Source organism: Gavialis gangeticus, unplaced genomic scaffold (assembly GCF_001723915.1).
Source record: "Gavialis gangeticus isolate Ggan-Ray unplaced genomic scaffold, GavGan_comp1, whole genome shotgun sequence".
NCBI lineage: Eukaryota > Metazoa > Chordata > Crocodylia > Gavialidae > Gavialis > Gavialis gangeticus.
In genome coordinates, this window is record NW_017729029.1 from 5,702,338 (window position 1) to 5,718,382 (window position 16,045).

The 16,045-nt window shown below is 52.9% G+C and overlaps 1 protein-coding gene across 3 annotated transcripts; it reads right to left on the reverse strand.

The window, feature by feature from the left end:
• Positions 1-456: 456 nt before the first annotated feature.
• UTP14A (UTP14A small subunit processome component) lies at positions 457-12,818 on the reverse strand. 3 transcript variants are annotated; one of them, XM_019521151.1, is made up of 14 exons: positions 12,723-12,818; positions 11,656-11,731; positions 11,367-11,431; positions 10,959-11,101; positions 9,622-9,777; positions 6,277-6,396; positions 6,105-6,199; positions 5,603-5,726; positions 5,433-5,510; positions 4,987-5,338; positions 4,341-4,708; positions 4,039-4,226; positions 3,854-3,953; positions 457-3,262 (listed from the first exon to the last, which is right to left on the reverse strand). In XM_019521151.1, exons 1-14 carry the CDS (start codon positions 12,790-12,792, stop codon positions 2,993-2,995), a joined length of 2,205 nt encoding a protein of 734 aa, XP_019376696.1. In that variant the 5' UTR covers positions 12,793-12,818; the 3' UTR covers positions 457-2,992. The 3 variants fall into 3 exon arrangements, with proteins under 3 accessions (XP_019376696.1, XP_019376697.1, XP_019376695.1); XM_019521152.1 differs by having other exon boundaries at positions 11,656-11,726; positions 12,724-12,807; XM_019521150.1 differs by having other exon boundaries at positions 11,656-11,726; positions 12,697-12,807.
• Positions 12,819-16,045: the final 3,227 nt, after the last annotated feature.

Here is a 16,045-nt window from a genome sequence, read left to right on the forward strand (position 1 = left end):
GAACTGGACACAGTACTCCAGCTGCGGCCTGACCAGCGCTGCATAGAGGGGGAGCAAGACCTCTCTGGACCTGTTAGTGATGCCAAATGTGGCACTGCCATGGAAACGCCCCAAACCAAGCTGTGCAGACTTGGGAGGTGACATCTTCAAGGAAACACGCCCATTCAGGTTGCACAGACTCTAGATACAGCCCCTTCACAGAAATGTTCTTGCTCAGGCAATTAAGGCTCTGCATAGAGCATCTCCATGGAAATGTACTTTCTCTGGCTCTGGATACAGCATCTCCATGGAAACATTACCACCTGGGCTGTGTGTAGAGGTGCATGTCACCATGCATGGAGGATACAAGTTATAGGAGCATACAGTCAGCTTTCATCAGACACCTCCAAAATTAAGTGTTCATCCCTGCCAGGGAGTCTGAGAAGATTCTGAAGATCTGACCCAAGAACTCAAGAGGCCAGAAAAGAACCTACATTTATTACTTTTACCAAATTTCAGGATATGTGAAGTGAGCTTGATGCAGCTGGGCAGAAGCCTATGCTTTGGCTCCAGCCTTGCCACTGGCCACACAAAGAATCTTTCTGGATACTCAGAACATAACTGTGGTTTCTTCTTTTTGAATTTTATTTCCTTCACCCAAAGAACATCATCCTCAGCTGCTGGTCTGAAAGTTACATGTCCTTTTAGCCTGCCAGTGATAATGTTATGTTCTGTAGAATACAGGACCTCCCCATTTGGGTCAGTGGCATGATTGTGGACTACATGGTAGGATGTTCTGGTCTGAGAGGAGGGCTATGGGAGAGATCTAATTCCAAGACTTCTCCTTTCAGAGTGGTCTTGCCATGTTCCTCTTTTACAGAGGAAGAACAAAGGATGGTTGAGAGCACAGAAAAAGACTCTTAGGCAACACCAGCAGTAAAAGGAACCCAGAAACAATGAGGGTATTTCCCTCAGATGCAGCAGCAATGTACAAGACCCCTATGACAACTCTCCAGAGGTTGAAAAATGGCAGGGCTCTCTTTGGAAGCCATGACAGCAGAGGTGAGGGGGTACCATGGATATAAAAGAACCTCCCCATGTTCAATATAGCTCCAAATCACATCTGAGAGATGGATGAGAGCTGAAGAAAGAGCATGTGCAGAGTGCCCAGGCAGAGGCAAGCAGAGAAGCCCTGTCACTCCCATCTACAGTGCAGCCACAGAGCAGGGTTAAAAGGTCTCTCCCTCCAGACACTGTCCAGCAGGCAGCCAGATGCATGTCCTCCATGCCACTCTTACACACCAGACATTTGCAGTGCAACCACCTCTCGAGGACCAACTGTCTATGCAAAGCATGACTACATGTATTATAGACCTGTGAAGCAACCACCTTCCCTTGTTTACCACTCACTTGTACAATGACTGTGTGTACCATGCAAAAACAGCAAGGCCACTTTCCCACTGTAGCTCCCGTGTGGGCTAAATGTGACCCTTTCCCGTGTTTCCTCTCTGGCTATACATGTGAAGAATGACCATATCTTCCCCCACCTGTACAGTATTCCTATATCCCCATGTACTACCTGCCCTCAGCTACCCAAAACACCTCCATTTCTCCCCTTTAATGTAGGCATTCAAGTTGCTTTCTTTCCCTTTAAATAGAGGAGAATTTTAAGCAGTTTGGAAATGGGGTAGGGCTGTGGAAGGGGTTTCTTCATTTTCTGGGGTCAGCCTTTCTGCATCTAGAAACAGGAAATGAAACCTGTTCCTAGCTCTAGCTGCCCATGTGGCTGGCCTAGCCCAGAAGCCACATGCATAATACCTTGTTCCATGTCCCATCTAAAACAAGGCAACAGACTTGGTGGAAGCTTCCTCTAGTAAACATTTTCCCCACTTGCAGTGATGGGGAATGACTCAATGCCTGCAGTTCTTGTCCTATTTCCCAGAGCCATTAGATAGAGATAGGAAAGGCAGCAGAAAAGGCCTGGCCAGGAGAAAGGAAAAAAGCATCCTGCAGACCAGAAAGGAGATGGAGAACTCAGAAACAGCCCACTCTGACTGTTTCTCATACAAAGAAATTTGGTCCAATGGGTCCTTTAGAATAAGTACTTTCTGCCCACGCATAAGTCCTCTCCTCAGGAGCCATGGATAGATGACCACCAGCTGAGTCTCCCCCTTTTGACATGCAGCCAAGGTTAGAATGCCAAAGTGTGGCTAGATCAGACAAACCATGTGAAAAAAAAAATTGCAGCTGTACCTCCTACTGTGGGGCTGCCCCACAAGCAGTGCCCAGGCCAGCTGTTCAGGAAATGTGTCAAGGCCTGGGGACTTCACAAGGAGGAAAACTGGAGAGGACAGCTGACAGCCAAGCAGAATCTGTGACTGACACCCATGCAAGGAACCAGGTGGCAGGTAAGAGCAGGGAGGTTCAAGTCCAGCTGCTCAGTCTCAACTGCCATCACCATTACATGCCTCTCAGATCATAGCCTCCCAAGCAACCCACCAACACCTGGAGAGAGATGGCCCCCTCCTACAGCATAACAGTGCCTCTACCCCAACTGCACTGAAACGAACACCAGCTAGAGCTTTACCTGGTGGCTGGTGCAGCCCAGCCATGATACTGCAAGGCCAACTGCTCCTTTCAGGAAGTTACAACCATACCAGGGTGTGAACACATGCTTTCTGCTAGCAACCAAGCTCCACTCTCTCATTATAGCTTAATCCAACTCCTAACCTCCATTTCAGCCTGCTTGGAAGGGGCTGGGGCAAGGCAGAGATGGCACAGAGGAACCTGCATGTCAGGACTTTTACTAGGAAAGAAGCTCACATTCAGGAGGAAGAGGGTAGGGTCCCCTATCCTCAAACAAGGATGTTTCAGCCTGATATTTCCACAACAGCTCCTAGTACAAGCCAGTGCCTGACTGTGCAGTCCAGAGGTAGCCACCCTTACTCTTCCTGCTAAGGGTGGCAATGCCATTCAGAGGTAGTATGGGCCCCTCCAGCCTGACTGTGTCTTATCAAACTTTCTTGCGAGGGTGCTGGTGGAGGCGTTTGGCCTGCTGGGGTGTCAGCTCCATTGCAGGCTTGGCTTTGTGAGTGGACGTGGTGCTCTGAGAGGCAACATCCTCATTGGAGATGGGCTGGATTATGTGGCCTGGCTGGGTGATGAGGTGTGGGGCGGTCAGCTTCTGGAAGGCATGCTGTGTGTTCCACGTGGGCCCTATTGGTGCCTGGATGCTCCGCTCAAACTGTTGGTGGCTGTCAAAAGGGAACGGGAGTTCATTGACCTGTTGTGAGGAGGAGAAAGAGAGGGACTCAGCTCAGTGTATGCCCCATACTCTCTGCATCCTGGTACCTGGCTGTGAGTGGTCCCACAAGGGCCACCTGGGTAGTGCGGGGCTGCTAGTGTACTGTGCTGGGAACAAGGGGCTGCCAGTAAGATGGCATTGATAACTTGTTCAAACAAGACACCTTGCTTCTCACACTCCTATCCAGCACCCAAAGCCAACATCAGCTGTCACTCCTGGTCTACACGCAAGATAAGGACACCTGTGATGCTGGCTGGGCAAATGAGACAGGGAAGGTGACCAAGAAGCCATGCATTAAGTGCTGCTCTGATTGTCCCTGGGCTATAACTGCAGCTAGGAACCTTCTGCTTCTCCTCTGCAGGCAGTCAAAAATCAGGAAGTTTTGCAGGGGTTGGGCATGGGCAGGACTGATTAGCACCTGCCACAGCAAACTATTCAGTGGGTACTGATACCACTGCGGTTCTAGCCGTCCCCACTGCAGGGACAGACAGATGTCCTTCGGTCTAAACCACTTCATATGCAGGGTGAGTCTCTGGGACAGGCCAGTGGGGTTAGGCAGGTTCTTCAAACCTGGTGCGCTGCAGCTAGGATGTTGCGCTTTTGGCTGATGATGACATGAGGCAGATGCCGATCTTTCCTAGGGGGCCCAGGTGGCTGCTTGATGAGGAACCTGAGAGAACAAGACATTTTAGCTTGCAGAACCCCTGTGTACCAAGGACGTTGTGAGAAAGAGTCTGGGCCTTGCCCACACGTACCTCTTCCTTTTTTTGGTGCTGGGTTTCAGTCCTGTGCCACTCCACTCACCCCAGCCAGGGAGCAACAGGTCCAGAGTCTGGGGCTTCCGTTCCTGTTCCACCTTGTTCTTCTCTTTCAGGAAGTCAGCAACAACATCATCTCCTGCAAAGGCCTCCTTGATGACCAGCCTCTGGTCTGTACCTCCTTCCTGCCAGAGAAAGATATCAGTGCCTGTGGCACTCACCAGTCTCTCCAACCCCCATTTATCTCCTTCTATGAGACGAGATTAATATGACTGGACCCAGTCCCCAGCCTTGCTCACCTCATCCTGCACAGCAACAGGCAGGGTGGGGCAGTGGATCATACAGGATTCCCCTGCAAGGACAGCCTGCAGGTCAATCATCTTCTGCTTGGCCATTTTTCTTGTTGTCTGACTGCCTCTAGGTCTGTCCGCTGCCACTGTTGTGTCCTGGTGTGGTTTCTGCTGCTCAGTCCTTGCAGGCTGTGGCGGCTCCTGCTCTTCTGCCCAAACTTCTGAGGCCAGGACATCCATCTCCTCCATAGCACACAGCCGGCCAAGCTGCTCTGAAAGCAAGGGCTCCTCCTGCCTCTGTTCATCTTCCATGTTTATTTGCCCTGCAGCCTGGCTGGGGCTCACAAATTCAGGCAACTCCTCTTCTCTGCTAGCTCCTACAGACAGCAGCCAGAAGGTGAAAACACTGCTACCACTGCCACTCCCAGGCAGCAGAGGCCAGGTGACAACCCCCCCCGCCACCCTGCCCAATGGAGCAGGGCACCAAGTACAAGGTGAGAGGTCCTCAATGAGCCAAATGGGTGAAGGCAATGCTGAGGTTCTCCCCTATATCAAGGGTAACAGCAGCCACAGCCTTTTGCAGTCCATCTTGTGACAGATAATGGCAAGAGGCTCAGAAATTCCCCCACACCCTGTTGGGCCCTGCAGTACTCACCCTGCAGCTCTGGGCTCCCTTTCTGGCAGTGCCACACCCGTCTCTGCTCAAAATCTTGCAGCAGGGCCTCCTCTTCTGACAGCACTGGCTCTTCCTCTCCCTCGTTCTCAGGCTCCTCTGAATCTGTAGGGGCTTTGAGGTCCTCCTGGGTCCCAGAGTCCTTTGTTTCATTGCTGAGTTTGCCCAGCATCCAGGGGTTGGCTACATTTCTGCTAGGCTGCACCTCGTTGAGGGAATCAGGGAGGAGGCCTTCCTCAGCCACACAGACCTCCTTGTTGTCCTCCAGCTCCATGCACACCTTCTGTGTGAGCTCTTTGTTTTTGGCTAGCTGCTCCTGCATAGCCCTGCGGGCCTGAGGGAAAACACCAAGCCTTTCAGAGATAAGCCCAACCTCTTCTCCACACCACACACTCAGCAGCCCTCCCCTTCCCACTACAGCCCCTCACCTCCAGGTCATATTTGCCCATGATGGCCTTGGACCTGGCCCACTTCCCCTTGTTCTGGTGCTTGAGGGTCATCCTTTCCTGAGCAGGGAGGAAGCACATAGAAACAGATATCAGCAAGGGTCTCCTCAGGTAGTAGAACCCCAGCTTGTGGAAGGACCCAGGACTGTCACCTTTATTCTAGCTTTCTCCATCTCATCCAGCTTCAACAAGGCAGCTTCAGGGTTGGATTTCTTAAGCGCCTCAAACTCCTTTAGAGCCTCCCGCCGCTTGTTCTTCTGCAGTAGTCGGTGGAACCTATAAGGCAAGAGCAGAATGGCTGGAGAGTCTCCGCACTATCAGCATAGGTGTTCTGGAGGGCCTTTTCTCAGTAGTGCTTGGCACAGTACCTGCAGTATTAGAGCAAGATGGCAGCCATCAGGGCATGCACTAGCTAGACAAAATCCTTTTGGGGCAGGAAACCAGAAAGCTATGTTGCATGGGGATTTAAAAGTGTTCCTCGCTAGCCTCTTCCTGCCCTGCCCGTGCCTTGCCCTGCAGAGCTGCCTTGCCCCATCAATCACTCTGACCTCTGGGCTGGGGCATATAGACTGTAGGTGGCTGCAATGCCATCAGTGGAATGCTGACCTCCTAGCCAGGTCCTCAATCCTCTCCCCTAAACGGGCAGTGCCTTACTTCTTGCTTTTGATCTTCTTCTCCCGTCGTGCCTTGGCTTCATAGTAGGACTGTAGAGCCCGTGCTTTCTGCAGCTCTGCACGGCGCTGCTGGGCCTGAAAAAATACATTACAGGGTGAGAGCTGTCTCCAGTGGTAAAGTCTGCACAAAGGAGCAGAGCACGTGCACTTACTTCTTCTAGACTCATGGCCTGCAAAGAGGCCTCTTCCCGCGGTGTCAGCAGTGGGTCTGCTGTCAACTGCTGTGTCTTATGAAGCAAACTGAAGATTTCCTGCTCTAGTGGAGTCCGTGCCTTTGGAACAAGAAAGACAAGTAAGTGAGATTGTGTGTGGAATCATGGGCAAGGGCAGCTCCTTCCTTTAGAGCCTTGCTGCCTTTCTACATGTCCTACTCAGAGCTAGCTCCCACCATGGGGGAGCTATCAGCCTTGCTTGCTCCTCCTTGCTCAATCCAAAAGAGAACTAGAGTTGTTTCCATACACCAAAGCTCCAGGGGTAGGAGCAGCCCCACACACAAGCCTCTCCAGGAAGGGCAAGATGTCCCCTCCTCTGCTCTGACCCAAAACAGACAACTTTTCTGTTTTGCAACTCTCAGTCTGCTGGATTAGCACTCCCAAGTGGTGTGCAGAGCTGGGGAGAACAGAGCTGGAACGTTTGCAAGAACCCAACCCTCTTTATAAGACTTCTGGTGAAGAAACAATGTTAGCTTTGAACCAACCGAGCTGGAAACATTCCAGTATTAGTGTGCAGCTGGCTGTCCCCTGCTAAACTATGGGGTGGTACTACTGGGGTCTGCCACAGACTGCAGGTTCAGCTACAGTTCCTGAGGAGAGGAAGAGAACTACTTAAGCTTGGAAAGGCAGGAGCCAAGAAAAAAACCCAGACTCAGTCTCAACCAACACTCCTAAGGTTACAGTCACTAGTGACACAAGGGTAGGGGTGGCAAATGCAGAATGCTAGAACCTCTCTCAGAGAGGCCGCAACACATGTACTCAAAATGGCACCTTTCATTTCCACCAACTCCAAGCTCCAGAACCTGCCATCTTTGGCACAGAGCGCTGCAGCCTCTTAACATGCTCAGTTTAGGAAGAAGATAGTCCCACATTAACTTGACACACAAGCAGTCACTTCAGGATTGAATGGAGGTCTCTGTAGTGGCATCTGGCCAGGACACCCAGGTTACTCATCCGCTGCCCTTGGGAGGGTATCCAGGGATACAGGCAAGTACCAAACAGCCCCATGGAACTCGTCACATCACCAGGACCCAACCCCCTTGCTAGTTCCTAGGTACCATGGGGCCTGCTCTACAGGAACCATGCACTGACTGAGATGATCCATCTGGGAGCACTTCCTCTTCGAACTTGTGGAGCCTTTCTTCTGTGCAAGGAATTTTACAAGTGAGCCCACAGGGTTTGGCAAAACATATGCAATTCCATTTTGTGGCTCAGCAGCCCAAGCTGAGATGCCCCAATGCCCCACACAGGACTGGCAGACAACAACTGGCCAGGGATTCTCATCATGCATTCCTCTGGTCTGAGGACAGCCCTCTGAAGACGCTTCAGCCACTGCGCTATTTTAGGTGGAGGTGGCTAGGACAGAGGCCTGCTGTGGTATTTCCACTGGCTAATACATCCTGGGGGCTGGCATTATCCTTGCCTGCAGTGTGCATGGAGGAGTCTTCTAGAGGACCTCCCTATTTGAAGCAAGAAGTAAGACCCCTTTCTTTCCCTAGGCCAAGAGTTTTTGGGGGGTTTTTTAAAATCATTTTGCTCCAGCAGAGTCAGAATTGCAGGATTGGAGAGGGAAGGAGCTGAAATTTGAAGAAGTCTCACTGGGCAACCCACTAAAGTACTAGTGTTCCAATCATAAGGCAACTATTTGAGTTGATTTAATAAACGATATCAGATTTACCCAAAGAACCTTGCCTGCCAATGATAAGCAGGGATCCTGGTTTTCCCCAATTAAAAACAAAAATCACAAATTCTCTGATAAAACCCCCAAATCCATTATTAAAATTAAAGACCCCCCACAGCCCTGCTGGTGCCCTTCACTGCCCCCCACAGCCTCACCAGCCCTGCTGGTGCCCCTCATCCCCCACAACAGCCACCCCAGCCCCAGACACACATGCAGGCACAGACATAGACATGCAGGCACAGACACAGATATGCAGGAAAGTGTGTGTGGGGGAAACGGAAGGGACTGGGGGGGCCAGACTGAGAAGGGAAAGGAGAGAACGGGGTGGGGAAAGGTAAGCATGGGTGGGCAGGCAGGCAGGGGCGCAGCGATGGCATCTCCCACAGTGCCTTGCCATACTTTCCTTCTTTCGCAGAAAAGGGGGAGAGGGAGGGGTGTGCTGGGCACCGCCAACCCCACACGAAGCACCCCAGCAGCAGCAGTGTGGTGGCGATCACCGTGTGCGAACCCCAGCTCCCTGCAGGAGTGCACACCCAGCTGGTGGTAGATGGGGGCTCAGAGAAAGCATCCTGGGGTGTGGCAGTGCTGGCTGCCACATGCAAATGGCTCCCCAACCACCCCCCACCAGCTGGGCGGCATGTGTGGGGCCCACAAAAGGGCACGGCTGCTCTTGCCCCACTGGCCCTGCTGCTGGGAGTGGGCACAGAGAGCAAGCTGAAGTGGGGGGCGGGGAGGTGCCACAGTGTGTCGTGTGGGGCTGGTGGCGCCCAGCACGCCCCTCCCTCTCCCCCTCATCTGCGCACAGATGAGAAGACTCTTCCTTCTCTGCCCATCCAAGCTGGTGTGGGGAAGGAAGCCAGATAAAATTTAGCTGAAGGTCTAGTGTCAGGCACCAGCACTGAGAGCAGATTTTAGGTTCTTAATCATTCAAGGATTTACAAAGGAGGAGGAAGCTGCAGGGGGTAACAACAGATTTGTCCCGTTCCTTCATTCTCCAGCGAGGCCCTTTTCAGCTGTAAAACAATCATGTTTCAAAGCATCAAAGAGGTTAAGGATAGAGATTTATAAACACTGGTCTGGGGGAAACAGCAGGCTCTAAATAAGGCTGAGCTCCAGAAGTGTAAGCAAAGCTCAGAACTAGACCCCTCTGCCCATCCTTCATGTACTGTATGGCCCAGTACCCTGTGTGAAATACTGTGCATCATGCACAAATACAAAGGGGCTAGAACACGGGGAACTTCAACTGTGGGCAACCTATCTGAGGGTGCCCACCCTCACTTTGCACTTGCTGGTCACACCTTCTGGGAACTGCTTTACTGACCAGGGGCCCAAAGGAAAGACCCTGGGACTGTGTGTCCTGGGAGGGACCCAGACAGGGAGAAGAGAGCTCCACTTATTGTTCACTGCATCAGACCTTCCCCAGAAGCATAGGATGGGGCAATAGACTGAAAACCAAACACAGGTCTGAGGTGAAACTTGACCACAAAATCAAGCCAAGATTCAAGAAGCCCCTCCAGATTGGTATCAGGTAAAAACGATCACTCAAAAGGGTCCAGATAGTTATGCTAGGGCTTCACATCTCCAGTCCCCATGGCAGCACTCACCTGCCAGCTAGTCACCCTCTCTTCAATGGGGGCAACTGTCACTCGTTCCTGCTTCAGGGGGAAAACCAGCTGCTCTGCCCGTCGGTTCTGCAACACCACTTGGTCCCACTTGGTGATGGCTTTCGAGGTTTTATCGTAGGCAGCCTCTCTCACAACCTGCAGACACAAAGGGACTCATGAGGACACAACAGGACCCAGGCCTAAGAAGCAAGGAAATGCAGCTGGAACTGCCACAGACAGAGAAACACTTGTAGTTCAGACAGATACAGGGCGAAGACCAATCACTGCTGCTGACTCCAAGTGGAAAAATACTAGGGGTGCACAATACTGAATTTTTGGGTTGATACCGACAGCCAACTTTTAGCGAGCCATATCAGCCAATACTGATCCGATTCCAATATGCAGCTGGGAAGCATGGACAGTGGCGTCCAGCTGGTAAGTCTGTTGTGGTGGGAAAGGGCAAGGGAGGGGCAGATCGAGGCCCCTGCGGTGAGGAAGGGAGTGGGGCTGGCACTACAGTCGGAGCAGGGCGGAGAACAAAGCCGTGAGCAGCTCGTCTGGAAAGCAGCAGGTGGGGGGTGGAATGGCTCCCGCTACTGCACGCACCCTGGGAGGGCATGTGCCCCCTAATTTGCATGCAGATAGAGGGTAGGCTGCGGGGGCACCAAGCTCTTCCTGTCAGTAGGTCTGGGCCAGGGTTGCGCTCGGGGAGGGCAGTGATGGTGCTGCGAGGGAACTGTTGGGGGGGCCTGCAGCCACCCCAAAATTCACCATAGCCCCGCTCCCAGCGCCACTGCCACCCACCCCAAGCACAGTACAGCCCAGCCACCTGCCAGGAAGAGCCCAGCACCACCCTGGCCCTAGAGACAGCCCACCCTCACCCTGCATGTGAATCCCGGCACATACCCCCCATACTGTCCCAGGGCACATGTAGTGGCAAGAACCGCCCCCCACGAGCCACTCATGGCTCCATCCTCTACTCCACCCCAGCTCAACCTTCCCTCCCCGAAGACTTACTAGTCAGACCTGGCTACTCTCCACGCTGCCAGGCTGCGCTCATGGCAGCCTGTATGCTGCGCTGCGGTTGCACATGCACAGGGCATTTACCGGCCACATCAGCCATAAAAAGCCATCTGCTGATACAGTCAATTTCCCTTATACTGGTGCCGATCTGATATGGGACTGATGTATCAGTGCACCTCTAAAAAAATACCAAGGACCCCCAGCCATGCAGAACCCACTGCTGCCCCACCCACGCAACTGCTTCTTGTCACTGATGCTCCCTCCTTCCCAGTTAGATGTCCAACCCCCCCACCACCCTCTGCCCATTCACTCACCCGCTGTGCTTCCTTTTTGCTGAGGGGCAGCTCCACAGCTTTTTTCTGCTTGACTCTGTTCAGTTGCTTCTTCACAGCACCCAGCAAAGATGAGGTCTTGATAGGCCCTAGTAGCTCAGACAAGATCAGCTTCTCTCCAGCACCTGACAAAGGACCAATAAATCAGAGCAGGTAGGATACCATGGAAAATTCCTGGCAGAAGGCACCTAAAGCCACCACCTGCCACAGTAGCAAAGAAAGCTTCCTGTGCTCAACCCTACTAAGACAGCACACTGCAGCTGCAAGCAGGACTCCACACTACTAACACAGAGCAAATATATAAAAGATCTAATCAGGCTGAGGAAGCCCTTGGCCAGGGCCCTGGAACAAGGTTCAGCCTCTGTTTTCTCTTCACCAGAAGGATCTCACCTTCACAGCTGACACTGAACTCGGACACCTGTGCACTCGCCTCAGTGCGCTCAGTCAGCTTCCGCCTAAATAAGAGAGAATACACAAGGCCCATGTCACAAATGCAACCCACATATCACCCCACAAACTTGTTCTACCAGCAGTGGAAGGACTGAGTTGGATAAGAGGAGCCCAGAACAATGGGAAGCAACCTCTTTCTCTCTCTCTCAGGGTTCTGGAGAATGGCCAATAACCCTCCATAAAAAGCACTTTAGCCTCCTGATGATTGACTAGCGGCCCCAACACTCACCGGTTCCTGCCAGCAAGGGAGCTAACTGCCTCCAAGAGCTGACGATGCCTCCTCTCCTCATCATAAGCCCCCTGGTGCACAGAAGGAAATGTGGTTAGTGCAGCCAGAAAGAACTGAGGCTAGGGGAGGGACCATGGGATCAGATATTGAGTGCCTTCACAGAGGAGCCTCTCCAGTGACAGTAGAGTAGCTGATACAAGAAGACATGGCAAGAAGCTATATGGCTTCACCTTCAGACATGGGCATACTAAGGATTTTGAAAAGGAGAGTGCAACTCCATGGCCCCCTTTGCTGGCAGAGAGAAGGGGGCTGAGCTCCTTGCCCTGGGCCTGAGCAGAGTGTTGGCTTGGCTACTTCAGGGTGCCCAAAGAAGAGTGGGAGCAATGGATGAAGGAGCAGGGAGTAGTCCCCCTTCCCTGCCCCATGGTAGGAAATCGGGGAGGCCCTGCCTGTCCCCTTCTTCCTTACTCAGATTTTGCAATTGCAGATGCACTACCACCTGCCTCTGCGCCTGGGCAAGGGATCAGTATGCCAAACTGGGGCGGGGGCATCCGTGCTGCTGGGTAGGTGAAGCTAGAGATCCAGCAGGTGCAGGCAATGTGGCAGCAAGGAGCCCAGCAGGAGGCTCTGGATGCCCGGGACCGGGGAGAGCCCAGAGCTCTGCTCATACCAGGCACAGAGCTCCCCCAAGGCCCCGGCCCTTGCTCGAGCGCGGGAAGGGGGGGACCTGGGTCCCGAGGCCCGTGCTGTCATGGTAGCGACCGGAGAGTCGGGAGCCCGCGCCGCGCCCTGTTCCAGTGCGAGCGCGGCCAGTGCTGGGGGCAGCCGCGAGCTCCGCTCCTTGGCCGAAACCCGGCGAGCAGCTCGGCCGGCTCCGCCCGCGGCATCCGAGCACTCGGGGCCCCGCACCGCGCTCTCGGCCGGTGGGGGATGCGGGCGAGACTCTGTGCTCGGTTCCTCGGCCTGTGCCCAGCCCCCCCAGGGAGCTCATGCTGCCGCGCCCGGGCGGGGCCCCCTGGAACGCCTCACCGCCTCCCCCACCTCGTCGTCGTCGTCGTCGTCGTCATCCTCGTCCTCGTCCTCATCCTCCCTGGCGCGGGGCGCCGGGCCGCTGTGGGCCGCTTCTTCATCGGCCATGCTAGCAGAAAGGCACGAGCCGGAGCCCCTGCCGTCAAGCAAACCTCCACCGCCAAGCGCGCCGCGCCGGACGTTGTAAAACGCGGCACTTGCGCTTTGCGTGCCTGTCCTTGGCTCCGCCATCCGCCGGGAGGCGCTTGTCGGCGCGGTCGGTCGGAAGTTGAGGGCCGTGCTGCAGCTTAGCTGCCGCGGCTGGTGGCCGCCTGTGCGGTCGGCTCGGCGGGACCTTCCGCCTGGGTCCAGGACCTGTGCACCTAGCAGGAGCTTGGGGCCGTGTAGCCAGGGCAGAGCGGCTCTGGCTTGTGCTGGCTCCTGGCCCGCCCTGAGGGCTAGGCCGCCTCCTCCACGGGTGTCGCTAGTGCTGCCTGTTCCAAACCGCAGTTAGGCCCCAAATTACCCAAACGGAATTAAAAAGCACGAAGATATAAAAATACAAAATGTTCATATTTACAGTCTTATGCTTGTTGAGGTTTGTGGGCCCTGGCTACTGTCTTCTCAGCAGCTAGAAGCATTAGAAGCTTTTTTAATGTCCATTGAGATTCCCTCAGAAATCCTGAACAGCTGGACCTGGGGTCTCAGAAAAACACCTAAGGACCCAGGATTTGAGAGACCCTGACAGTGCTTTGGGCCTCCCTTAGCACATGTGTTGTTTGGAAAATAGTAAGCATTACTCTGCTGTATTAAAAGTTGGAACACATTCCAAGCAGTCTTTCAGTAACGCTTACTACAATCTCAGCTTGCTCTGGATCCCCCACCTAGAACCGTACACCGCAGTTTACGCATATGCCTGTAAGGATATGCAACCCCCTTGCCCAGAGCCTGCATTCATCTTGCTGTGTACCCAGCACTGCCCTGCTCAGCAGGCCTGCCCCTGGCATGGTGGAGTGAAACATTTGCTGCTGGCAATGGGCATGAGGCACAGGGAACCAAACCCAAGAAGGGTCCTTCTACCACTGCAACTAGAGGGTGAGCCAAGTCTCTGCTGCTGGTAATCTTGAACCAGCTCTGGTGTTGATTCTCAGTCCAAAACCCAACACAGCACTGCGTTCCAGCCTGCACAAGACTGGTGTGGTACTAGGGCTCAGATCTTCAATTTGCTGATCATCAGTCTCAGCCTCATCATCACACTGGAATCTTCAACTTGTATTATCTCCGTGGAGCCATCCAACAATAGCTATGTGTGTTACTTAACACAATTTAGAGAGACTCATTATGCAAAAAGTCCTAATTTTGCTACGGTATGATCGCACTTAGCACATGTTAATTGTAGGTAACTCAAGCAGTAAAACATGTCCTAAGTGTAATGTGTAACGTGGCCCTAGGATGCACATGGGGCTGGATGATACGTGTGATAGGGCTTTACACTAGAAAAATACAAAAAAAGAAACACCCCTGGAAAGGAGGGAGCTAGGAGTACCAACATGTGTATCACTAAGAAGTCATGATGTAATCAGTTCCAAAGCAAGTCATGTGTTCCACTCATTTCATTAATTCTGAATCATCAAGTATGTGTTGGTTAAACAATACAGTGGCTCCCAGAGCCAGAGAAGTCCCTCTTTGCAGCAGTCTCTTCCTCCAAAGCATGTCTGGCTTTTTGACATCTGTATCTTTGTTACATAGTTCTATATGGTGCCTAAGTTGCCCTGAATGCTGGTATCCACCTTCATCCTGCAACACCAAACCGCATTCAACAATCCACTGCACTCTCCAGTTCCACCTTTGCTGGGCAAAGGCCATCAAGGGCTAGTTCTTGGACTGTTTTTTCACTCTGAGTGCTGTCTCTGTAGACAGCTACTATCAGTATCAATGGTGACTGAGGGTTTCATGTGCACTCTGCGTATCTCCCCTCCAATTCCCCCCCTCCCCAGCCATAGTATATAGAACACCTTATCGTCTGTGGCTGCAAAGTGCCTACTCCACACTCTTACCAGCGTGCTTCATTCTAGTCCCCCATTCTCAGTTCATGTGCCTTGACTCTGTTAAAATAGGTGAAGAGGGGTCTTGCTGATGCCTGCCCCTGGTTCCACCAGGTGCCCTAACTTAGTGGTTCTCAACCTTCTGCCCCCATGAGCCAAATAAGTGGCTTGGGGCTGGTCTGCAGGCCAGATCCAACATGAAATCAGTGCAGGGGAAGGCTGCAGGTGCAATTCAACTGCATGCCAGCCTGCCCCGCCTCCCCTCCCTGCCATATTGTGGGGTGACCTGCTCTTCTGGTCTACTCTGCATACTGGATCCAGCTGCAGAGTGATACAGCACATAGGATTGTGTCATCCAGTCCACAGGGATCCCTCCTGGGTCTGTAAGTTTGACAATAGGGGAGCCATGGCAATTAATGCTACCACTGCTCCCCACCACCAAATTTCCAGATCTGTGGGGAGCCCTGTAAGCTGGAGGTTGAGCACCCCTGCCCTAAATGATCCAGTGTCATGGGCTTCTCCCCAGTGCTGGTGACTCCACCCACGACCATTCTTCATTAGTGAAGGAATACAGCATCATTCAGTGCTGCTCCCCTTCTCTGCCCTTGTTGCTCTTTGATTCCACTCTGGCAAGACCTGCCTCAGCAGGAGCCACCAGATGGCGTCATGTCCCCTATTTGCTCCAGTGTGCAATAGCATTTTCCCAAGGTGCCTTGCACACAGCCCATAGGCTCCTTCATGCAGACCTTACTGGCAAGGGCGTTGCACTAACTTTAGTTACTGTGACAACGTGCAGTGCTGGTTAACATGGATCCAAACTCTGCCTATGGCATACTGCATCTGTTATGATGTTTTCCAGCCTGCAGAACTCACATTTCACCCTAGTCCAGGGTTGTCAAACATATGGCTTGCAGGTTGTATCTGGTTCATGGAGCTATTTGGCCTGCTAGGCTACCAGTAGGCCACTAGAAGTCATGGGGTATGGCCTGCTGCAGAATTTGGGGCCCTTCTGGCCCTACAGGCCCTGTCCATTGACACTGAGCCTAGCTTGGTGCCACTACCACCAGGCCCCTTGCTGCTCCTGCTGTGGCCAGAGCATCCACCCCTGTGCCTTGGGATGAATCTGGCCTAATGTCCCAGGTAAGTTTAACACTTACCACAGCCTTTCAAACCCTTTAGTCATGTAACGAGTAATGTTTAAACAGTAAGATCATTGGAAAGTAGGGCTGGAAGGGACCTCACAAGGTCACCTAGTCCAGCCCCTTGCTCAAGGAGGATCATCCCTGAAACAACAAATAGGCCAGGGTGTGGTTTTTAACTCAGTGTTTCATCATCTA

Bases quoted from the DNA above. Each gene is read 5' to 3' on its own strand.
- UTP14A (XM_019521150.1), bottom strand. From the start codon at position 12,792: ATGGCCGATGAAGAAGCGGCCCACAGCGGCCCGGCGCCCCGCGCCAGG. The intron at 11,102-11,366 runs GTGAGATCCTTC...GTCCTTTGTCAG, and splicing joins GTTCAGTGTCAGCTGTGAAG to GTGCTGGAGAGAAGCTGATC. The intron at 6,200-6,276 runs GTAAGTGCACGT...GTATTTTTTCAG, and splicing joins AGGCCATGAGTCTAGAAGAA to GCCCAGCAGCGCCGTGCAGA.